The 19,064-nt window shown below is 37.6% G+C and overlaps 2 protein-coding genes across 2 annotated transcripts; one reads left to right on the top strand and one right to left on the bottom strand.

The window, feature by feature from the left end:
• The first annotated feature begins 9,051 nt into the window (after positions 1-9,051).
• LOC124835841 (aspartate/glutamate/uridylate kinase family protein) lies at positions 9,052-13,599 on the top strand. Its single transcript, XM_047310854.2, has 7 exons — positions 9,052-9,946; positions 11,011-11,152; positions 11,291-11,344; positions 11,427-11,518; positions 12,380-12,615; positions 12,766-12,936; positions 13,144-13,599. The coding sequence occupies exons 1-7, from the start codon at positions 9,294-9,296 to the stop codon at positions 13,239-13,241; spliced, it is 1,446 nt and encodes a 481-aa protein (XP_047166810.1). The 5' UTR covers positions 9,052-9,293; the 3' UTR covers positions 13,242-13,599.
• Positions 13,600-14,227: 628 nt separating this feature from the next.
• On the bottom strand, positions 14,228-17,136 carry LOC124835840 (leucine-rich repeat receptor-like protein kinase PXC1). The gene is made up of 2 exons (XM_047310853.2): positions 15,337-17,136; positions 14,228-15,099 (listed from the first exon to the last, which is right to left on the bottom strand). Exons 1-2 carry the CDS (start codon positions 16,703-16,705, stop codon positions 14,420-14,422), a joined length of 2,049 nt encoding a protein of 682 aa, XP_047166809.1. The 5' UTR covers positions 16,706-17,136; the 3' UTR covers positions 14,228-14,419.
• Positions 17,137-19,064: the final 1,928 nt, after the last annotated feature.

Here is a 19,064-nt window from a genome sequence, read left to right as displayed (position 1 = left end):
GAACACGAAGATCATGAGCACAATTAAAGAATAATTTAGGAAATTAAATAAATTGTAATTTATTTTAATTTTACAGAATGTTGAGTTTTTTTTGGGCAAGTTTGCGGTTTCAATTTTCATTTTCAGTTATTTTTATGTGTTTTGGGCTTCTGCCATTATTTTAAGGTTTATGTTCTTTGGACATTTGTGCCTATATATAAGGGCACCAAATACATATGTAGACACTTTTGAGTCATATTATATGCATTTGTATTATTAAAGAAAAGATTCTTTTGGTTCTTAGGTTAGAACTCTGATTCTTATCAAAGATTAACATATTCGTGACAAATTTTTAGTTGACATATCAATATAGATTGTGACATCCCTATCTTTGTTTAATTTTGTGTTCTTCTTTAATTTATTTTTCTTGCACCTCTTGAAGATTCAAATTCAACAAAAAAACCATATGATTTCCTAGACAGGATCGTATTATCCAAGGAAATGAAGTTCCTAACAGATGATCACTCGACCATCATCACAAGTAGACCCAAAGGAAGTAAGAATCTATTATGCAATGAGTCTGAAAGCGACCCTACCTACCAAGTCGGTAGGCACAAACATTTTACTCCGAATGCTAACAGTGGAGCAGTTCGCCCGCTGTAGATAAATAGTGCAACCATGGTAACACTATCGACCTTGATCCTAGGTTGGAATTATCAAGTGATGTACGACCTTCATTTAATTAAGGTTTAATGTCTCGGTAGGTCCCTATTTTCGGCGTGAATCTCAAATAGGTCCCTTTTCTTTTCGGCGTCTCAATTGGGTCCCCATTTTTGTAAAATTGTAACAATTAGGGGTCTGCCGTCAAATTGGACAAACGGCCGTTTAATTGTTTCTTACGTGTCAGATGGGAATCATGCCACGTGTCATTACTGAAAACACTGTTCATGCCACGTAAGAAACAATTAAACGGCCGTTTGTCCAATTTGACGGCAGACCCCTAATTGTTACAATTTTACAAAAATGGGGACCCAATTGAGACGCCGAAAAGAAAAGGGACCTATTTGAGATTCACGCCGAAAATAGGGACCTACCGAGACATTAAACCTTTAATTAACCAATGCAAAGTTGCCTCTTAGGGAAAAGCGAACATGTTCACCGGGTGTCTAGTTGACATGCTAAGTATTGATTTCGATTTTCTATGCCACCATCTATCCATCCTACCACATGCCAAAACCATGGCCGAAAAAAAGGAGGCTCGAGTAGAGCATCGAGCAACTATCAATAAAGAAGTAATAGCCTTCCTTGTGACTGATTTCATAGGAGTAAAGCGCCAAATAACTGTTAAATAGAAGTAACAACCCTTACAGAGGCCGATTTCATTAAAAAGATCACCTATATCATGTGGCTTGCCAACGACAAGTAACTCTTGTGAACAATACGACAGGGTATGAGATGTTGAGCTTCATTTATGCGTACTCTTTGAAGAATGCGGGTGCAACCTACTAGCACTTAATGGACATGGTGTTTTCTGACCTCGTCGGAAAGATAATGGAGATTTATGAATCTGCTCTTATACTTGACATACCTATAAGGTGTCTTCGATAAGGTACACTACCATAATATGATTTTAAATCTAGAAAAATCTTTTTATGATGTAGATGGTGGCAAATTCATGGTTTTCATGATAACTCGACAAAACATAGAGGTTAACCTAGACAAGTGTGAGCCAACTCATCATAAAGCATTAACTCTCGTCAATTGAGTGTCCTTCAGAGAATGGGCGGGTTGAGACTGCAAGAATGCACCCTTTAAACGATTAAAAAACTCAATGTTCGAGTGCCCAAGGATAAAAGAAGCTCGGTGTGCAATGCTAAATATAACAGAAACTTAACCTTCCAATACCTAAGTACAAGAGTAACTCGACGTCCCGGTACTCGAGTACAAAAGTATCTCGGTGACAAGAGAAACTAGGCATTCTAGTACCCGAGTACAAGAGAAGCTCAATGTGTCAATGCCGAATATAAGATGAACTCAACTCTCCAATACCCACGTACGAGAGCTAGGTGATCTAGTGCCCAAGCACGAGAACAATTCAACATTCCAATGACCGAATGTAGGAGCAACTCGATGTTCTAGAATGGGAGAAATTTAAGATTCCAATACATGAGTACAAGATGAATTTAGTGAGTACAATATCAATTCGTCGGTACAGTGTCTAAGTACAACAACAAGCTCAGCCTTCCTATGACTAAGTACAACAAAAACTCGACTTTCTAGTGTTCGAGTATAAGAATAACTTGGCATTCTAGTGCTCGACTATAATAACATATTACAATTAGGCTTTGCAATACCCAATTCCAAGAAAGAACAATGCAAAAAGCAGATCTAGTATGGAAAAAGTTCAACTATAAAGCAAAAAGAAAGCTTGCACACAACCGAGACGAATCATATTTTATGAGTGAATCGTATTTCATTATGGATCCCTCCGTAATAGAGCCTACAAGGTAGAAGAACTTAATGAAAAGTTAATCATTTAGATCACCTCAAGACAAACATCAATAGTAGATAAACATGAGGACAAACGTTCATTGATAGAATGCCTAAGACAACACAAAGACAAACGTCCAAGAGATAAACAAAAATTTTATTCTTAAAACCTTTACTTGGGATATTTTTTGTTTAATTATTCGTTTCTTCCTCTTTATGCTAACAATGACTGTTGACTAGTGGTACCATAACTACGATTACACACTGCATAACTATGTAGAAATAACTATAAAGAAAGGAAGGTAGAATAAAGAAATTTGAAAGATGAAAAAACTTGTGAGAGTAAAAAAGACAATGAGCAACGAGGGTTTCCTGCCCTAGGTTCCTCTTGTGAATGCACAAGGGCAAACATCCATTACTAAAAACCATGCTTTAGCAACACATAAAGCCAACAAATGTGAACCATAATCCCTCAAAAGATATATATGAGTTACTAGACGGTAACATAAAGACCACATAGGTGACAACGATAAAATACCACGAAGGTGGCAACAATAAAAGTCCACAAAAGGTGGCAATGAGAAAAGACCATCGAGGTAGCAATGAGAAAAGACCATAGAGGTGACAATGAGAAAAAGATCATGAACATGGCATTTAAGCCCTCAAACGAGGCATCAAGTTACTATATTGTAAACACGAGAATAAAAACCATGAACGTGACACTTAAGCCCTCAAATGAGACACCAAGTTACTAGATTGTAACATGAGAAAAAAAGACCACGAATGTGACACTCAAGCCCTCGAGCGAGCCATAGAGTTACTAGATTGTAACATGAAAAAAAGACCACAAACGTGGCACTCAAGCCCTCAAACAAGACATCGAGTTACTATATTATAACATGATAAAAAGACTACAAGTGTGACACTCAAGCCCTCAAACGAGGCACCGAGTTATTAGATTATAACATAAGACCACAAACATGGTACTTAAGCCCTCAAACGAGGTGTTGAGTTACTAGATTGTAACATGAAAGACCACAAAATGGTACTCAAGATCTCGAATGAGGCACCCAATTACTAAATTGTAACATGAGAAAAAAACCATGGAGGTGGTACTCAAGCTTTTGCACGAGGTACCCAAATTATTAGATTGAAACATGAATAAAAATCGACAAAGGTGACACTCAAACTACTTAAACAACAAACTTTTATATAAAAGACCTTCATACAAGGCAAGACACCAACAAAATAGAGGAGATACCAAGCTAAAACAAATAACTCAAAGCACTAAACTAAGCACAAAAAAGCTTGACATTACAGCGCCTGAGCATAAAATGTAAATTGGCGTACCAATGTAGAGTTCAATGGAACTCTTCGTTCTAGTACTCAAGTACAAAAACAAATCGGAATCCCAAAGCTCAAACACAACAAGTAATCCAGCGACCAAGCACTTGAATAACTCGACTCGAGTATAGAAACAAAAAAAATGCTCGGCATGAAGATATCTAGCACAAGAGTAACTTTGCAACCCAGTACCCAAATATAGAGATAACTCGTCATAACAATACCCGAGTACATGAGTTACCTAACATAGCTAGAACAATCTTAATCTATGATACAAAAGAGGATGCAAAGGATCCGTAAAAAAAACGGGAGAGGAAAAAGAAGAAAGAAAACTGCACTCCTTATATTAAATAGGAAAATGAGGAATTACAAGAAGCGATACATCGAGAGGAAAAGACAACAGAAGAATGTACCAAAAACAGGAAAAGACAATAGAAGATTGTGCAAAAAACAGGAAAGTTCGACATGCTCTAGCAATAAAGGAAAATCGCGGCTACCTCGGCATACTTAGGAAATAGAAGAGAAACTCAACAAGCTTGAGTAGCATAGGAAAAACCCCAACAAACTAAAAAAAGATGTTCAAGGCAGCCTCTCTTTAGACCATTAGCATAGGTCGCCAGACCGCTAGTCCTTATGGTTGAAAACACAAGAAAATATTAGAGGGAGGGTGAATAATGCTTTTAAAACTTTTCGCAAATGACGTAGATAGTTTTTCAAATGATTGATAAAGAAAAGATAGGTTCAGATGATGGTGTTTAAAAAGAGCTTTAAGAAAATGTTTGAAAAAGCAAAATAGTAAAACACTAATTTTATACTAGTTCATTCAACTTGAGCTACGTCTAGTTTTCTCTTAAGAACTCTTAAGGGGTTCCACTAATCTTTAAGAATATTACACGAGTTTTACCTCTCCAAGTTTACAATGAGTATTCTCACCACTCCTGGTTTACCTATTCAACACTATTAGTCTGAGTTTAACCATTCTTGGTTTACAAGTATTATAACCACTTTTTATTCAACCCTTGACAACACGTCTAAACTATTTAATTGAACTAAGCTAAACACTAAGTGTTTTAATTTTCTTAAGAACGTACAACACAAACAATGTTAAGAGCAAATACATATTGATAACTCTCAAAGAAAGGATAGAACCAATAGAAAGAAAGATGAGATATTGTTAAGGTTTTTCTGTTTTAGAAACTAGTTAGCTTTAGACGATATATGAGCATAATAAGTTTGTTTAAGCGTTCATTAGGGATGGCATAAAAACTCGTATCCGCGGGTAGCAAGTAAGAGGTACCCGCAAGTAGCAGATATTTTAATACCTGCTTGTTAACGGGTCGGGTTCGGGTATCACACTATCCGTATCCGCGGATACCCGCTACCCGTCTAGAAAATGAAATTACAATTTTATCCTTCGTCCTTTAAATTATTTTCTAAGTAGCTGTTGTATCTTGTCTTTGCTGTCAAACCCTAAATCTCAATTTTTTCTCCTACACTCTTCTTTCATTCACATTGACATCACAAAAGTAGAGAAAAAAATGAAGTTCAATCCTAGGGTTTCCTCTAGTCGTTCTCCACAGATCTAGTCGCCTACCATTTTCAAACCCTAAATCGCGATCACAAGCAGCACCAACCAGTCATCTTTGTCGTGTAAATCTCGCGAGTTCGTCATCTTTTTCTCGCGCAACCTGCAAGAAGAATCCAAACAGAGATTCCATAACAAAATTGCAAACTTAATTGCGCCTATCAATCATGACTCTAGGGAACCAAAAACGCAACTTGTGTCACTACCACCTCTTTCGAAGAAGCCACCATTAGAGTGTCACTGCGGAAGAGAAGAGGCGAAACCCTAGCATCATGAGAGAACCTCCAACACGGGAAATAAATTCCAGCAGCCACCGCAAAGCATCCTTGCCTTGGTCCAATTTGCGACGCAAGCTCTCTGCATTCTAGAACCTTAATTTTTTGGGTGAGAATGAGGGCTGCCACGTGACATCCTTCCCTTACTTTTGTACCGCAGCAGATGGGGAGGAAAAGGACCACTACTTTGAACTTGAGGAAGAAACCCTAAAGAAGGGTTTAGGCTTGGCCCATTTTCAAGAAAAAAATTAATAATAAAAAAGGTGATTTGAACTTTTTGTTACCAATGAGGAGCATTGGTGTCTTGAAGATAATGATTTTGATGATGTTACAAAGTGAAGAATATGAAGACCCTTGTTGTCTTAAGTTTAAAAGCACTCCTGTATGTTGGTCCGTGAGGAAAAGGAACAAGAGTCCAGATGAAAACCGAACGACATATATAACAGTTGAAGACCGAACGGTGTTGAAACACAAGCCGAACACAGTTAAAGGCCGAACTGCGTATAGCAGATGAAAGCCAAACACAATTGAAGGCTGAGTAAAGCTAAAAGGCTGAACGACGTATAACAGTTGAAAGTCGAACAAAACAGATAAACACAATACATGTACAAGACTGAACGGTGACTAACAGATGATGACCGAGATCGAGCAGTTAGCACCAAACGCTAAAAGTTGTGAGGAACCTAGCCGAATGGTAGGAGGTGATATGGGGTCGAGCCGAACGATGGAAGACGGTGAGGAACCAAGTCGAACGGTAGAAGGTGATGAGGGCTCGAGCTGAACGATCGAAGAAGATGAAGAACTGGAGCCGACCGGTTGAAGAGTTAAATATCCTAACTGTTCCAAGTCTCGCATATAATCGATTATCACTTACAATAATCGATTATCGCTAGCAGTTGTAATGTGTCTTTTTAGTTTCTGACCTTGCATGAACCTTTGGCTAAAAATAGTGTTTTCCACAACTCTTAGAAAGTAACTTTTCATTTGAGAGTATTAGAGTTGTGTGCGTAAGGGAAGCTCTCTGTGAGTGAAAAGGGAATCTATGCCATTTGAGAATACAATGCGTCTGAGGAAGTTCTCAAGTGATAGTTCTTGTTCTTGTCAAGCCTTGTGAAAGATTAGGAATTATTTGTTATTTGGTTAGTTGGTTAGGGAGGCCTTTATAAGAAGTCAGGAAGGTCTTGTGTGAGGTACTTTTTGGATAATCTTGTAGATTAAGCTTTGGCTCTTTGTAAAGGGGAAACCCTTGGAGGAGAGAGTGCTCTCCTATTCTTGTATTCTTTGGTTACAATAATAATTCAGTTCTGTTTCCAGTAATCTGGTGAGTGAGTGTGTGCTGTTTTGAGTGATAGTTAGACTTCTTGACTAAAGAAGCCTAACACATACGTACCCATGAATGAATTCCCCAATGCCGTTCATGATTTTTGTTATAAACAAATAGAACCCAATACCTCATTTGAAGTAGCAACATATAAGTAAAAAACTTATTGTTAAAAGTCTAAGCTTGCATGCAGAAAAAAGGAAAGGATATTGGTTTTAATCTTTGATTTTTGTTTGGCTAACCTTATAAAATGAAACGTGGAGTTTTTCTTTATGAATTTGAAAGATAGGTTTGAGAGATTAACTTAATCAAAGTGCAATTTGAGTGAAGGACTCTCACTTAAGAGATCCTTAAGGGAACTTAAGACAGACAAGGTTTCCCTTCTACAAGTTGCTTGACCTAAGGAGACACTTTGAGAATGTGTTATGTAAAAAATGTTCAACTCTAAGACTTTGTTCACTTGAATGAATTTGAGGGAGAGTGATTGAGGGGATTTGAAGATAAATTTTGTTGTTGCTTATTTGAGTGGATTTGGAGGTAATTGAGAGTGAATTTGGAAGTAAAGTTTGTGAGAATTAGTGTAGGATTTGATTGACGTGACAGATTAAAAAAAATTACTTCCAAATCCAGTCACTTACTTCCAAATCCACTCAAATAAACAACAAAAAATTTTATCTTCAAATCCTCTTAAATCCCCTCAATCACTCTCTCCCAAATCTATTCAAGTGAACAAAGCCTAAATGCTATAAATTTAGGGTTAGACACTCTTACAAAACCATCCAAGCTAGGTTTCTAATATGCACATATAAACATGTTTATGTACTCTAAGATCTTAGTCTTTAGTTTTTCCTTAAGCTTGTGTTAATTCACTAACTACTAAGTCACAGTTCATAATTTTATTTTGTTATTGGAATTGTTTTTATAAATTAGGGTTTAGAAAACAATTATAATTGAGAATGGTAGGAACTACCAAGCCAACTTTAAGTCATCAACCTTAATGTTGGTTGCTTGACAAAGTTTACCAAGGAATTAAGTTCTCCCTATGCATGAATGTTCCAATCAGAGGTGGCAAGGATGGGAAATGTACTGACTTAGTTTATGAACAACATAACATATATCCAGGTGAGAAATAGTTAAATACAATAACCTACTAATGAGGTGTCTATTAGGATGGCAAAAAAATCCGCGCCCGCGGATATCCGCGGATAAAATCCGTGACGGATAGTTGATACCCGCGGATATTTACTACCCGCAACCCGCGGGTAGCGGATATTTTAATATCCGCTTATAAACGGGTCGGATGCGGGTATTATACTATCCGTACTCGCGAATACCCGTCACCCGCAAAAAATAAAAATAAAAATTTAATTTATTTTTTATTAAGTTAACTTTAATTAAAATTAACATTATTTATATTTTACAAGATTAAATTTAATTAAAATTGAATTTAAATTTAAATTTAATTTAATTTATATTATATTTTATATATTTTTTGTAATTTCATTTTAATAATTTATTAAAATATATATTTTTTTAATATTTGCGGGTATCCACGAATTTTAAAATACTCGCGACGAGTATCCGTGTGAATAGCGAGTCAAGTAGCGGGTGAATTTTTTTTTCGAATCAAATTACGGATAAGCACTATCCGTGCTCGACCCGACCCGTTAGCATGCTAGTGCCTATAAACAACATAATCATTGATAATGTGCCAAAGATGCTATATAAATTCAAATTAGGAACCATAGGTACATAACAAGTTTACAAGAAAGCATGCACAATCTTCAAGAAGAGATAATATTCTTTAAAAATGACAAGTTTCTTGAAAGAATACATTTACTCACGTTTTTTTATTTTAAGGAAAAAAATAAAAATAATACTGTATTGAAATGTGTATCACTTTTATTTTCAAGAAAATAAACTTTTCGTAAACCCACCCTGAATTGATTTTTCCCATGTTTTCGTAAAAGTAAAACAGAGAACAATAATAATTAATGAATTAAAAATATTTATTTATTTTCGTACCAAACATATGAATTTGGCCCAAACAAATATTTGGGTTGGATAAGCATGGCCTGTCACCGACTGATCCAAATTCGCCCCACTCCAAGACTAGTAAAAGTGCGTGTAATGCACTCGCTCTTGGCACTTAACGGGACCGTCACCCGCGTGACGGCAGATACCAGACCCACTCACGGAAGGTACGCTCCGTCAAACCCTCCCACACACACCTTCTCTCAACTCTCCATTCTCTTTCCCTAACGTCCCCGACGACGCCGTAACGTCCTCCCTCACCGTTATGGCCTCTTGCGACGACGACGACGACTTCTCTCTCCTCCGTGACGATAACCACCACCTCCACCAGCCTTACGCCCCGCACCACCACTTCTCCCCCTCCGCCGTCGCCGTCGCTCCTGTCCCACCCAAATCCGTTGCTGACGACGCCGACGACTATGGAAACCCCTTCGACGACGACGGTGGCAGCGAAAAGCGGAAGGACCGGGAGGAGATCGGCGAGGGAGCCACGTCGTACGGATTCAACAAGAGATCTAAGGCTCCGCAGTCGAGTGCAGGCAGTGCGGAGTACAGAAAGGACAGGGAGGAGTGGAGCGACACGGCCATCGTGTGCCTCCTCGAGGCTTACACGGAGAAGTTCACACAACTGAATCGGGGAAACCTGAGAGGAAGGGATTGGGAGGAGGTTGCGTTTGTGGTGAGCGAACGGTGCGAGAACCAATCGAAGAGCGTGGAACAGTGTAAGAACAAGGTAGATAACCTAAAAAAGAGGTACAAATTGGAGCGACAAAGAATGAGCAGTGGCTGCATTTCTACCAGTCACTGGCCTTGGTTCAAACAATTGGAGCAGATCGTCGGGAATTCTCTTCCGGCAAAATTCTCTGATGAGGATAAAGCGGTTGTTTCTGCCGGAACTTCGCCCAGACAATCGAAAAGGTATTCTATTCAGCATTCAGCGCCGAAGTATTTAATTTTTTTGTCACTGCTTTTGCTAACGAGTATTAGTAGTTCATATTGATAGTTATTGCATTATTATATTCACCATAGGATTTGTTTTTTTTTTTTGGTTTTCTGATTTGGTTTGGTACTCTAGTGCCCGAATCTGTTTGTTGGCTGCATCATAAATACTTAGTTTAATCGAGATGCTTGAAGATTGGAACATTGTATAGCTTTATGATATTACTTTGCGGTACAACTATTCAGATGTTATAGTTAGTAGAATGTAGAATGTTTGCTTTTACATCATGTAGGTTTTTTCATGTTTTTCGTGGACTAGACTTTAGAATTGGTTCTTGTAATAAATAGGGGTGTGTTGTTTGAATAGAACCAGAACACTTGTTTAATATGGAGGTATTGCTGCATTTTAACAAGTGTCATGCTGTATTCACTGACACGCTTTTAGTTTAGAAATCACATGGAAACTTAGAATGGTCATGGCGTTACTTTAGTTACCTGTATTGTGTATTGTCTCGATGTAGTTTCCGATGGTAACTCAAGTATTGTATTGTTGTTATGCTATGTTTCACTGTGCTTTATGTCCTCTGAGGATTTGTCCATTTTTGTTTCTGATATGTACCTTCCATATCCTTGTGTTGTGCTTGATTTATACCGACGGTTACAACTTGGAATAATGAATAACTATTTTATCTTTTAGTACAGGAGTGCACATATTACAGTTCATAGAATCTTCGCATTTATTGATTTTTTGTTATGTTATTTTAGCATTAGTTTGGGCTTCAGAATATGATTTTGGAATTAATATGAGTCTATGGTTTGACTGATGCAAACATTTGAATAAGCTAATGCTATCTTCACTCACACACTTCTGAATCACAAATCATACGGGGATGACGTTTCCAAATTATAATGCAGGTGGTGTTACTACGATGGGGCTTTTTTATGTTGAATCTCATTCAAAATGAATTGTTTTACCCTTTTCTTTTACTTTTTTTTTTTATAATGACTAGTGACTGTTGAACTTTCCCCTGCTTTATGCATAGATATGGAGTAGCAACACCCAGCACAGGTCAAGTGAATAACATTAGGTCAAAAGCACTGACAAACCTTAGATGGCGGAGGGTAGTCTTCAAAATTAGTGGAGCAGCTCTTACTGGATCTGATACCTGCAACATGGACCCTAAGGTGGTTTGGTTACAATATGTGGGAAGTTTTGTAATATTATTTGACTCATGACCTAAGTTCTTTACTGTGTACTAATTGTTTCTAGATCTTGTGACAATACTTATGCATTATTTTGTTCAAATTTAAACTAATTATCAGGTGGCTATGTTAGTTTCAAGAGAAGTTGCCATAGCTTCCCGCCTTGGTGTTGAGGTATCAGTTCTCTTGATTGTTTTCTGGAGTCTCTTATTCTGCTACCCTTTCTGTTTAGCTGAAGCAGCTTTTGATATTTCAGGTGGCGATTGTTGTTGGAGGCTGTAATTTCTTCTCTGGAGATGCATGGGTAAATGCGACAGGTCTAGAAAGATGCACTGCATACCAAGTTGGGTAAGGTTAATCACCAAATTTTAAAGCAAGTTCTCTCTGCACCATTGTAATTTTACTAGAGTTCAATACCAAAGAAAATAAATTGAATAGATTTAGTATCTGTGCAACCATCCATATCCTGATAAAAAATAGACGACCCTAACTGAAGAAGATATGTTTGTGAAGTTGAATGGAAAGTACCTTGGTGGTAGTGCTGGAGGAGAAGGCCACATCTGTGAACTGAACTTTGACTAACTAGTATGGGGTATTGTTTGTATCAATGTAGAGCACATCCCTTACCCAGGTCACAAGGCTACAAAGGTTAGAGGACAAAGATTTTGTCATTTTAGAAATCTAAATTGGAGATCTGATATTTGAATATCTGAATGGGGCTAGGTTAGGCTCACCATGAGGAATTTTTTGTCCAGTTTCTTCTGTGATGATACTTATCATTTTTAACTGTATCTGTCGACTGTATAATCCCATTTTGCCCCGTAGAGTTACTCTTCCGACCTTTCATTTAGTCCCATATTCAAATATGGTGAAATTTTGATCTGCGATGAATGAATTTATATTGTAACAGTTTAAGCTGCCAAGTTATGTTTTTCTTATCTTTGATTTCTCTGTTTCTTTTTATTGAAAAACATGTCTTATGATGCTTTAACTTTGAGACATTCTATTACGCTCTGGCAAGTATCTTCTTGATGCCTTGCACATGGGTTGTGCTTATCACTTTGTTGCTTTTAGGTACATATGCTGCCATGTGACATTTTTAATCTTTCTGGTTAATACATTAGCTTTAGAAGTGATTTACTTTTGTTTCTACTATTTTAAAAATATTGATCTGAATAAGTGCGGTTTTCTTGAACTTCAATTTGCCAGCATGATGGCAACAGTGATGAATTCAATATTGCTCCAATCGACTCTAGAGAAGATGGGTGTTCAGACTCGTGTACAAACTTCAATTGCCATGCAGGAGTTTGCTGAACTATACAATAGGCAGCGGGCTATCAGACATCTTGAGAAAGGAAGAGTTATTATATTTGGTGGCATTAGTTTTGGTGCTGGCAATCCACTTTTCTCAACTGACATAGCTGCAGCTCTTCGTGCTTCAGAGCGTATGCTATTGTCCTTTGTTTTTAAATTAAATGTCTAATTACCTATTTTTCCATGTTATCTGTAGTTTATGCAAAGGGGCAACGCATGCATATTTTTTTTTCGGTTTTTGATTTTGCTAGCATCAGCATATATCTCCTTCAACCTTGCAGTTAATGCTGAAGCAGTCCTCAAGGGTACTAATGTAGACGGTGTGTATGACTGCAACTCACGGGATAACAATTTCACTTTTGAGCACATATCCTTCAGAGAGCTGGGCTCAAGAGGAATCACTTCTATGGATGCGTCAGCGCTGACTTTATGCAAGGAAAATGCCATTCCTGGTTAGTAAGTTGTTGCATTTGATCTTTCTATAAGCACGTTTCAGGTTTTAGGCCTTTGGTTCTTGCACACAGACAATGGGTTCCAAAATTGTATGTGTTTAATATTTTTGCTTTTTATGTTCAGGTTTATAAAAATCCATTGAAGTTAAGTGGTCATTTTATTATATATTTTAATTGACAAATTTCTTTGGCCATTTTCTTATACAGTGGTGGTTTTTAATCTACTGGAGCCTGGGAACATCTCTAAAGCCTTATGTGGAGAACAAGTTGGCACACTAATTGATCAAACTGGAGCAGTAAGCTAACAGTTAATTCAGCCTATTCAATTATTGTTACTCACACTGGAGCCATCAAGTTGAGTGGGATCTTTGCTATGACTAAGATTCTTTAAGAAGAAAATATCAAATCCAGACAGATTCTGTGTGGCCAAGATTGTAGAAATCGTACTTTGGAACTGTAATCACAAAATCCCTTTCACTAATTTTAGGTGGTGGTTGTAATTTTAATAAGCTTCTGTAAAAAGAAAAAAAAAGAAGAGAATGTTTTTGTATATTATTCCTAGGTGAATTGTAGCATAGTAATGAAGTAGCAGTAGTCCTCCCCCTTTGTAGCTAATGTAAACAGATGCAGAGTAATTCAACCTTATTTATTATTGCAACAGTACTAATCATTTCCCCTTGTGTCAAGAGATGAAGAATAAGGAGAACAAATATAAGTAACTTTTGTTTTGGTTCATGGAGCACCTATTCCTTGGTGAAGCTCTTGAAAGAAGGATGTGGGCTGCAAAATTTGAATTCACGCATGTCTAATAGCTTTTCTTAGTGAGAGCTATTTCATTTTATAATTATAATGAGACTTTCAAGAAATAGTTCAAGGCTTTCGTGTCTTGAATATTATATATGATCTCAATCTGAAACGTGAAATCTAAATGTTTGAATTCGTATATGTTTAATATTTTTAAGGATACTCTTTCATCATTTGTAAGCTGCAATCTATATTTTTGGCACGCCGTTCATTCATCACGAGCTTCCTTCGAAATAGTATGTTGCGTGCGTAGCATCTGGCGCAATTTTATTCTCATTGGTTTTCTTAACACGATTCCATGATTTCAGGTCGCATGAGATTTAATTCATGACAATGCCATTGAAGGGGGATTATTAGTTGCGGATTCACGTCGCTTTCAAGACAATGCCATTGAACTGTGTACCAATGTCCACCGCTGCAAACTCCAGATGTACAACATTATACAATTCAACAAGACAATAATTATTAAGAGCATCGATAATTCAGATTTGTGTCACGTTCGACAATGGAATTCCACAGAACTCACAAATTTTACAAAGAACAGTTATAGCAAAAGCAAAAGGTAACGTGCACTGAGATAATGCAACCAGAAAGAGGAGCTAATCACTGCAGTGAAAGTAAGTAGCATATGACATTAATTAATCTTGTATATACCATACAATAAGATTTGAACATACTCCTAAGGTAGACCATCTTCAGTGGTGGGAATGGAAGGTGAAAGCGAATTGCGCGATTCATCATAGTCCTCCCCAAGTGGCGATTGCTCCACCCTGATCTCCTCAACCATTTTCACAACTTCTTCCATAGTTGGCCTCTTCTCCGGCTGCGCCACCACACAGGCCAACCCCACATGCAACATGGACACAAGCTCTTCCTCGATGTTCTTGTAGCGCAAAAGCTCCTGGTCAAACACCTCTGCGGTCCACTCTTCCTTCACGACGGAGCGAACCCATTTGGGAAGGTCCACCACGGCCTGTTCCTCTTCCTCCATTCTGGGACGAGCCGGTGAAGGGTACTGCGACGAAGGAGCTCTTCCTGTGAGAACTTCCAACAGCAACACCCCGAAGCTGTACACGTCAGCTTGCTGAGACAGCCTCTTGTGCTGTTCCTGTTCGGGGGCCCTGTACCCTCCCAGTCGTGCAATGGCGTGAACCGGGTTCAAGAGGAGTGATAGCCCGAAGTCCGAGATGCAGGCGACGCCGTTTTTGTCTAGAAGCACGTTCGAAGATTTCACGTTCCCGTGAGGCACTTTTGCTGCGCTGTACTCTGCGTGGATCTTCGCTAGACCTCTTGCTGCTCCCAACACCAGGCTTATTCTAGTAGTCCAGTCCAATGGAATCCTCCCCGGACCACGGTTCCCTATCATCGGTATCCAACAAACCCACCACAAGACAAATTTAAATCACCTTAAATTGTGAAATTTGATTTTCAGTTAAATTAGTTCTAGTTCTTTCAGACTCGTATAAGTTTCTTTTGGAGCAATGCAGAGGTACATAAAAGTTTGTTCACCTCAAATTTAATATGATCACTTTCCGTGTTAAATGGATATAGGATAAAGATAGAGGAAGAGAGTGATTAGCTAGAAGAGTGACTGACCATGAAGAAGAGCATGCAAGCTTCCATTGGAGAGATAGTCATAGACAAGAAGCTTTTCCTCTTTGGCATAGTAATAGGCTTTGAGTCTCACAACATTAGAGTGCTTAAGCTTCCCAATCACATCCATATACTGCTCAAACTCATGCCTGGCGCAAGGGTTGGCATCCTTCAGCCTCTTCACCGCCACGGTGCACCCATCATCAAGCACCGCCCTATAAACCGTCCCTAAACTACCCTTCCCAAGCATCTCCGCCGATGCACGCAGCAGATCCTCCAACTCAAACTCACTCCTCCGATCAAAAAACACAAGCCTACTCCTATCAGTGCCCGTAGTCCCATCACTCTCACCACCCCCACTCCCATACACCTTCTTCTCACTCCCATTGTAACTGCTCCCACTCTTCCTCTTCCCATAACTCTCCCCACTCCCCACCAAACTAGACCCTCTTCCCCTCGCGCAACAATGCGCCACTAGAAATGATGTCATCACAAGCAACGCCACACAATTCCCCACAACAATTGCCACAATGGCACCGGGACTTAAACCCTTATGGCGCTCCTTCCCCGGTCGAGCTATTATGCTGGTTTCTGGGAAGGAACTAGGGTTTGAAGGAACTGTCTGGGAAGGTTCATTTTCGTTGTTATTCTCATTGTCGTTTGGAGGGTTTGTGGTGAAGGAACACACAGGTAACGGTGTTGCACCACATAAACCCTCGTTACCTGAGAAGGCCGTGACACCGAATTTCTTCAGCATGGGGTTTGGTAAACGACCGTAGAAGGCGTTGTTTGTGAGGTTGACTTCTCTGAGGTTTTGCATGGAGGCAGATAGGTCAGGGATTTCACCGGAGAGAAGGTTGTTCTGGAGTCTCAGTGTGATGAGTTGAGTTAAGTTGGAGAGAAAGTCAACCTTGCCGTGAATGTTGTTGTCGGAGAGGTCGAGGCGGAGAAGGGATTTGAGGGAGGATATCTCCGGCTGGATCTCGCCGGAGAAGTCGTTGCCGGCGAGGTAGAGCAGTTGGATGTTGGTGCAGTTGGAGAGGAGCGGCGAAACGGTGCCGTTCAAGCGATTGTCGTGGAGGTCAAGGAGGCGTAGGTGGGTGAGGGGAGTGAGAGGGTCGAGGGGGCCACGGAGGTTGAGGGAAGGTAGGGAGAGGGCGGTAACACGGCCGTTCGGGGAGCAGAGGACGCCGCGCCATTCAGCGGCGCAGGCGTCTCCGCCGGTCCAGTTGGAAAGAAGGTAGCCGTGAAGGTCGGTTTGGAGGCGGAAGAGGGTGAGTGCATGAGTATCATTGTGGTGGAGACTGAAGGTGAAAAACGGTAAGAAAAATAAAAAGAACAGGAAGAAGACACGGTGATGCTTCATGATCATGGGATGAATCCTTGGACGCGGGAAGTGGAAGGAAATTGAAAGAACGTTAGTGTTTTAAAATTAAAAAGAAGATTTTGGTAGGAGAAAATTTGAAGCATTTTGATGTGGCATGATTAGAGAGAGAGAGAGAGAGAGAGAGAATTGGTTTTTATGATTATAGAATGTGTAATATGTTGGGATGATTAGGACAGAGGGAATATATATGATGATTAAAGTTAGGGAATAGTTGTGTGAATGATTGCTGTTGTCCATTTCTCTAAAGAAAAAGATGAGACTTTTCCTTTCTCTGCTTTTTCTTTTTCTTGGTCTGTTCTGCAAAAGGGAAAAGAGAGTAATGTGTATGTTGTGTTGTGGTTCTTGATCCTTGAGATCTGAAAACATGGTCCCTGCTGTATCTTTATAGTACTGTACAATCAAGAAATCACCCCAGTCTTAATCTGCTACTACATATGTTAACACAACCCTACTCCCAACAAATAATGATTTATGCTGTATATCAATGAAAATTCTTTTATACCTTTTTTCTTATTTTTATTATTGACTCACTCCTACTTTATTATTAGGTTCTTGGGTTAATTTGTCAACAAAATTATTCATCTAGTTTTTTTTTTTTTTTTAAATAGTTACCAATCAAGGATAAGTCTAACTGTCTAAATAAGATTTTGTTTTGAACAACTTATCATGTCTATAGATAACGTTGTATTACACAAATAACTTTGTTGTTAAAACTTTATAAATAACTTTGTATTACAGAAATAAAGTGATCAAAGGAAATGATGTTTAAAATAAATTAAAGTTTGAACTAAAGTCGATATTCATGTAACGATTTTATTATAATTGATTTTGAATTTTATTATAATTGATTTTAAATTGAAGTTGTTCACAATTTCCGTAAAGTTGTTTCTGAATGAAATAAAGAAAATGAGGACTTCGGTTAAAAATTAATTATATTGAAATCATAAAAAAAAGATTTAAATTTAAAATTAATTATACTAAAATGTGATGACGAACTTTAATTCAAATTCAAATGATGATTTCAAATTCAAACGATGACTTCAATTTAAAATTTTAATTTACATAAAAGTTATGTATTGATCTTAATTTGTATTTTTTTTAAAGAAAATCGAATTGGTCATTTTGAAAATAAATTAACCCGTTCAATTAAAAAACCTTATTATTTCCTTTTGGAGTACGTAAAAGATGTACTTTTGCTCTATTATTTTGGTGTAGATGAGCTTGGAGCCCTTCTAAATAAACTATCAATTTCTTTCTCTCCTTAAAGTAGCAACGTTATTAAGTAATTCTAGATGCTATTCAATCAAAGTAAACGTTAGTTTTCAAAGTAAAGTTTAAGAATTAATTTGAAAAAAATGCCATTTAAATAGCCATTTGGTACAAATATTTAATATTTTTTAAGGTTACTTAAGTGGTTCTTCTTAATTTAAAGACCATTCAAAATAAAATCGACGATTAATTTTCCGGAAACTTTTATTTGTGTGCCATTTGAAAATGATTTATGCTACTTCTATGTTGTATCCTACAGCATCACGTATCTTCGCTCTTCTTCACATATGTTAAGAGATTTCAAACCCTATATTTCCACTTTGACTTTTAAATAATATATATAGTTGCTCACACCTACCATATTATATATAAATTAATCTTGCGCATGCTATTGCCTCTATATATATATATATATATATACACACACTTGATTGGAGGACGTTTGAATTTGAAAACTCCAATTTTGAAGAAGGCGAAATAATGGAATTAAGTTTATTTTTTTTTATGGCCGACCAAAAGAGAATATATTTTGTTTCATAATCCATTAATACACTAAACTATTTTTATCGATCTTGATATATTAATAACTTATTATAAATAAAATCGTATCATTATAACATAGACGTTAATGACACTTCTCAATTTTGATGCAACTTTAAGTAAACATGATGGAGCTAATAAATCAAAGCTACCATTAATATTTCATAAGATAGTATGTATGTATATGGAAAATTATAAACCTTTATACTTTATAGCACTTAATAAAATATTAATATTAAAATTTTTGTACTTGATTAATCTTAATTTATTTTATATTTTAAAATAAAATACCCTTTTATTGATGTTAAGTAGGTATAGAGTAGAAAATATGGTGTTTGTGTATAATCACTAGACATATACTTGCAAAGATGCTTTTAAGAATAGTCTATTAAATATGAATATACCTACTATTCTTCTAAATGTCAAATTTTTGGTTAGGAAAATGATACTTGAACAACCATTTTTGACAACATTTAGACACGCGCACACGTGTCAAAATCTGAGTGGTCCAGTTGGAAAAATTAAATGAAAATGG

Source organism: Vigna umbellata, chromosome 8 (genome assembly GCF_029865625.1).
Source record: "Vigna umbellata cultivar VRB3 chromosome 8, Vumbellata_1.0, whole genome shotgun sequence".
Lineage (NCBI taxonomy): Eukaryota > Viridiplantae > Streptophyta > Magnoliopsida > Fabales > Fabaceae > Vigna > Vigna umbellata.
Note: the sequence above shows the minus strand (reverse complement) of the source record. Positions and strands in the feature narration are given on the sequence as shown.

Excerpts from the sequence above, each read along its gene's own strand:
- LOC124835841 (XM_047310854.2), top strand. The coding sequence starts at position 9,294 with ATGGCCTCTTGCGACGACGACGACGACTTCTCTCTCCTCCGTGACGAT. Across the intron at positions 12,616-12,765 it reads AGCTCTTCGTGCTTCAGAGC|TTAATGCTGAAGCAGTCCTC; the intron begins GTATGCTATTGT and ends TCAACCTTGCAG. Across the intron at positions 12,937-13,143 it reads CAAGGAAAATGCCATTCCTG|TGGTGGTTTTTAATCTACTG; the intron begins GTTAGTAAGTTG and ends TTTCTTATACAG.
- LOC124835840 (XM_047310853.2), bottom strand. The coding sequence starts at position 16,705 with ATGATCATGAAGCATCACCGTGTCTTCTTCCTGTTCTTTTTATTTTTC. Across the intron at positions 15,100-15,336 it reads CTTGCATGCTCTTCTTCATG|GGAACCGTGGTCCGGGGAGG; the intron begins GTCAGTCACTCT and ends TACCGATGATAG.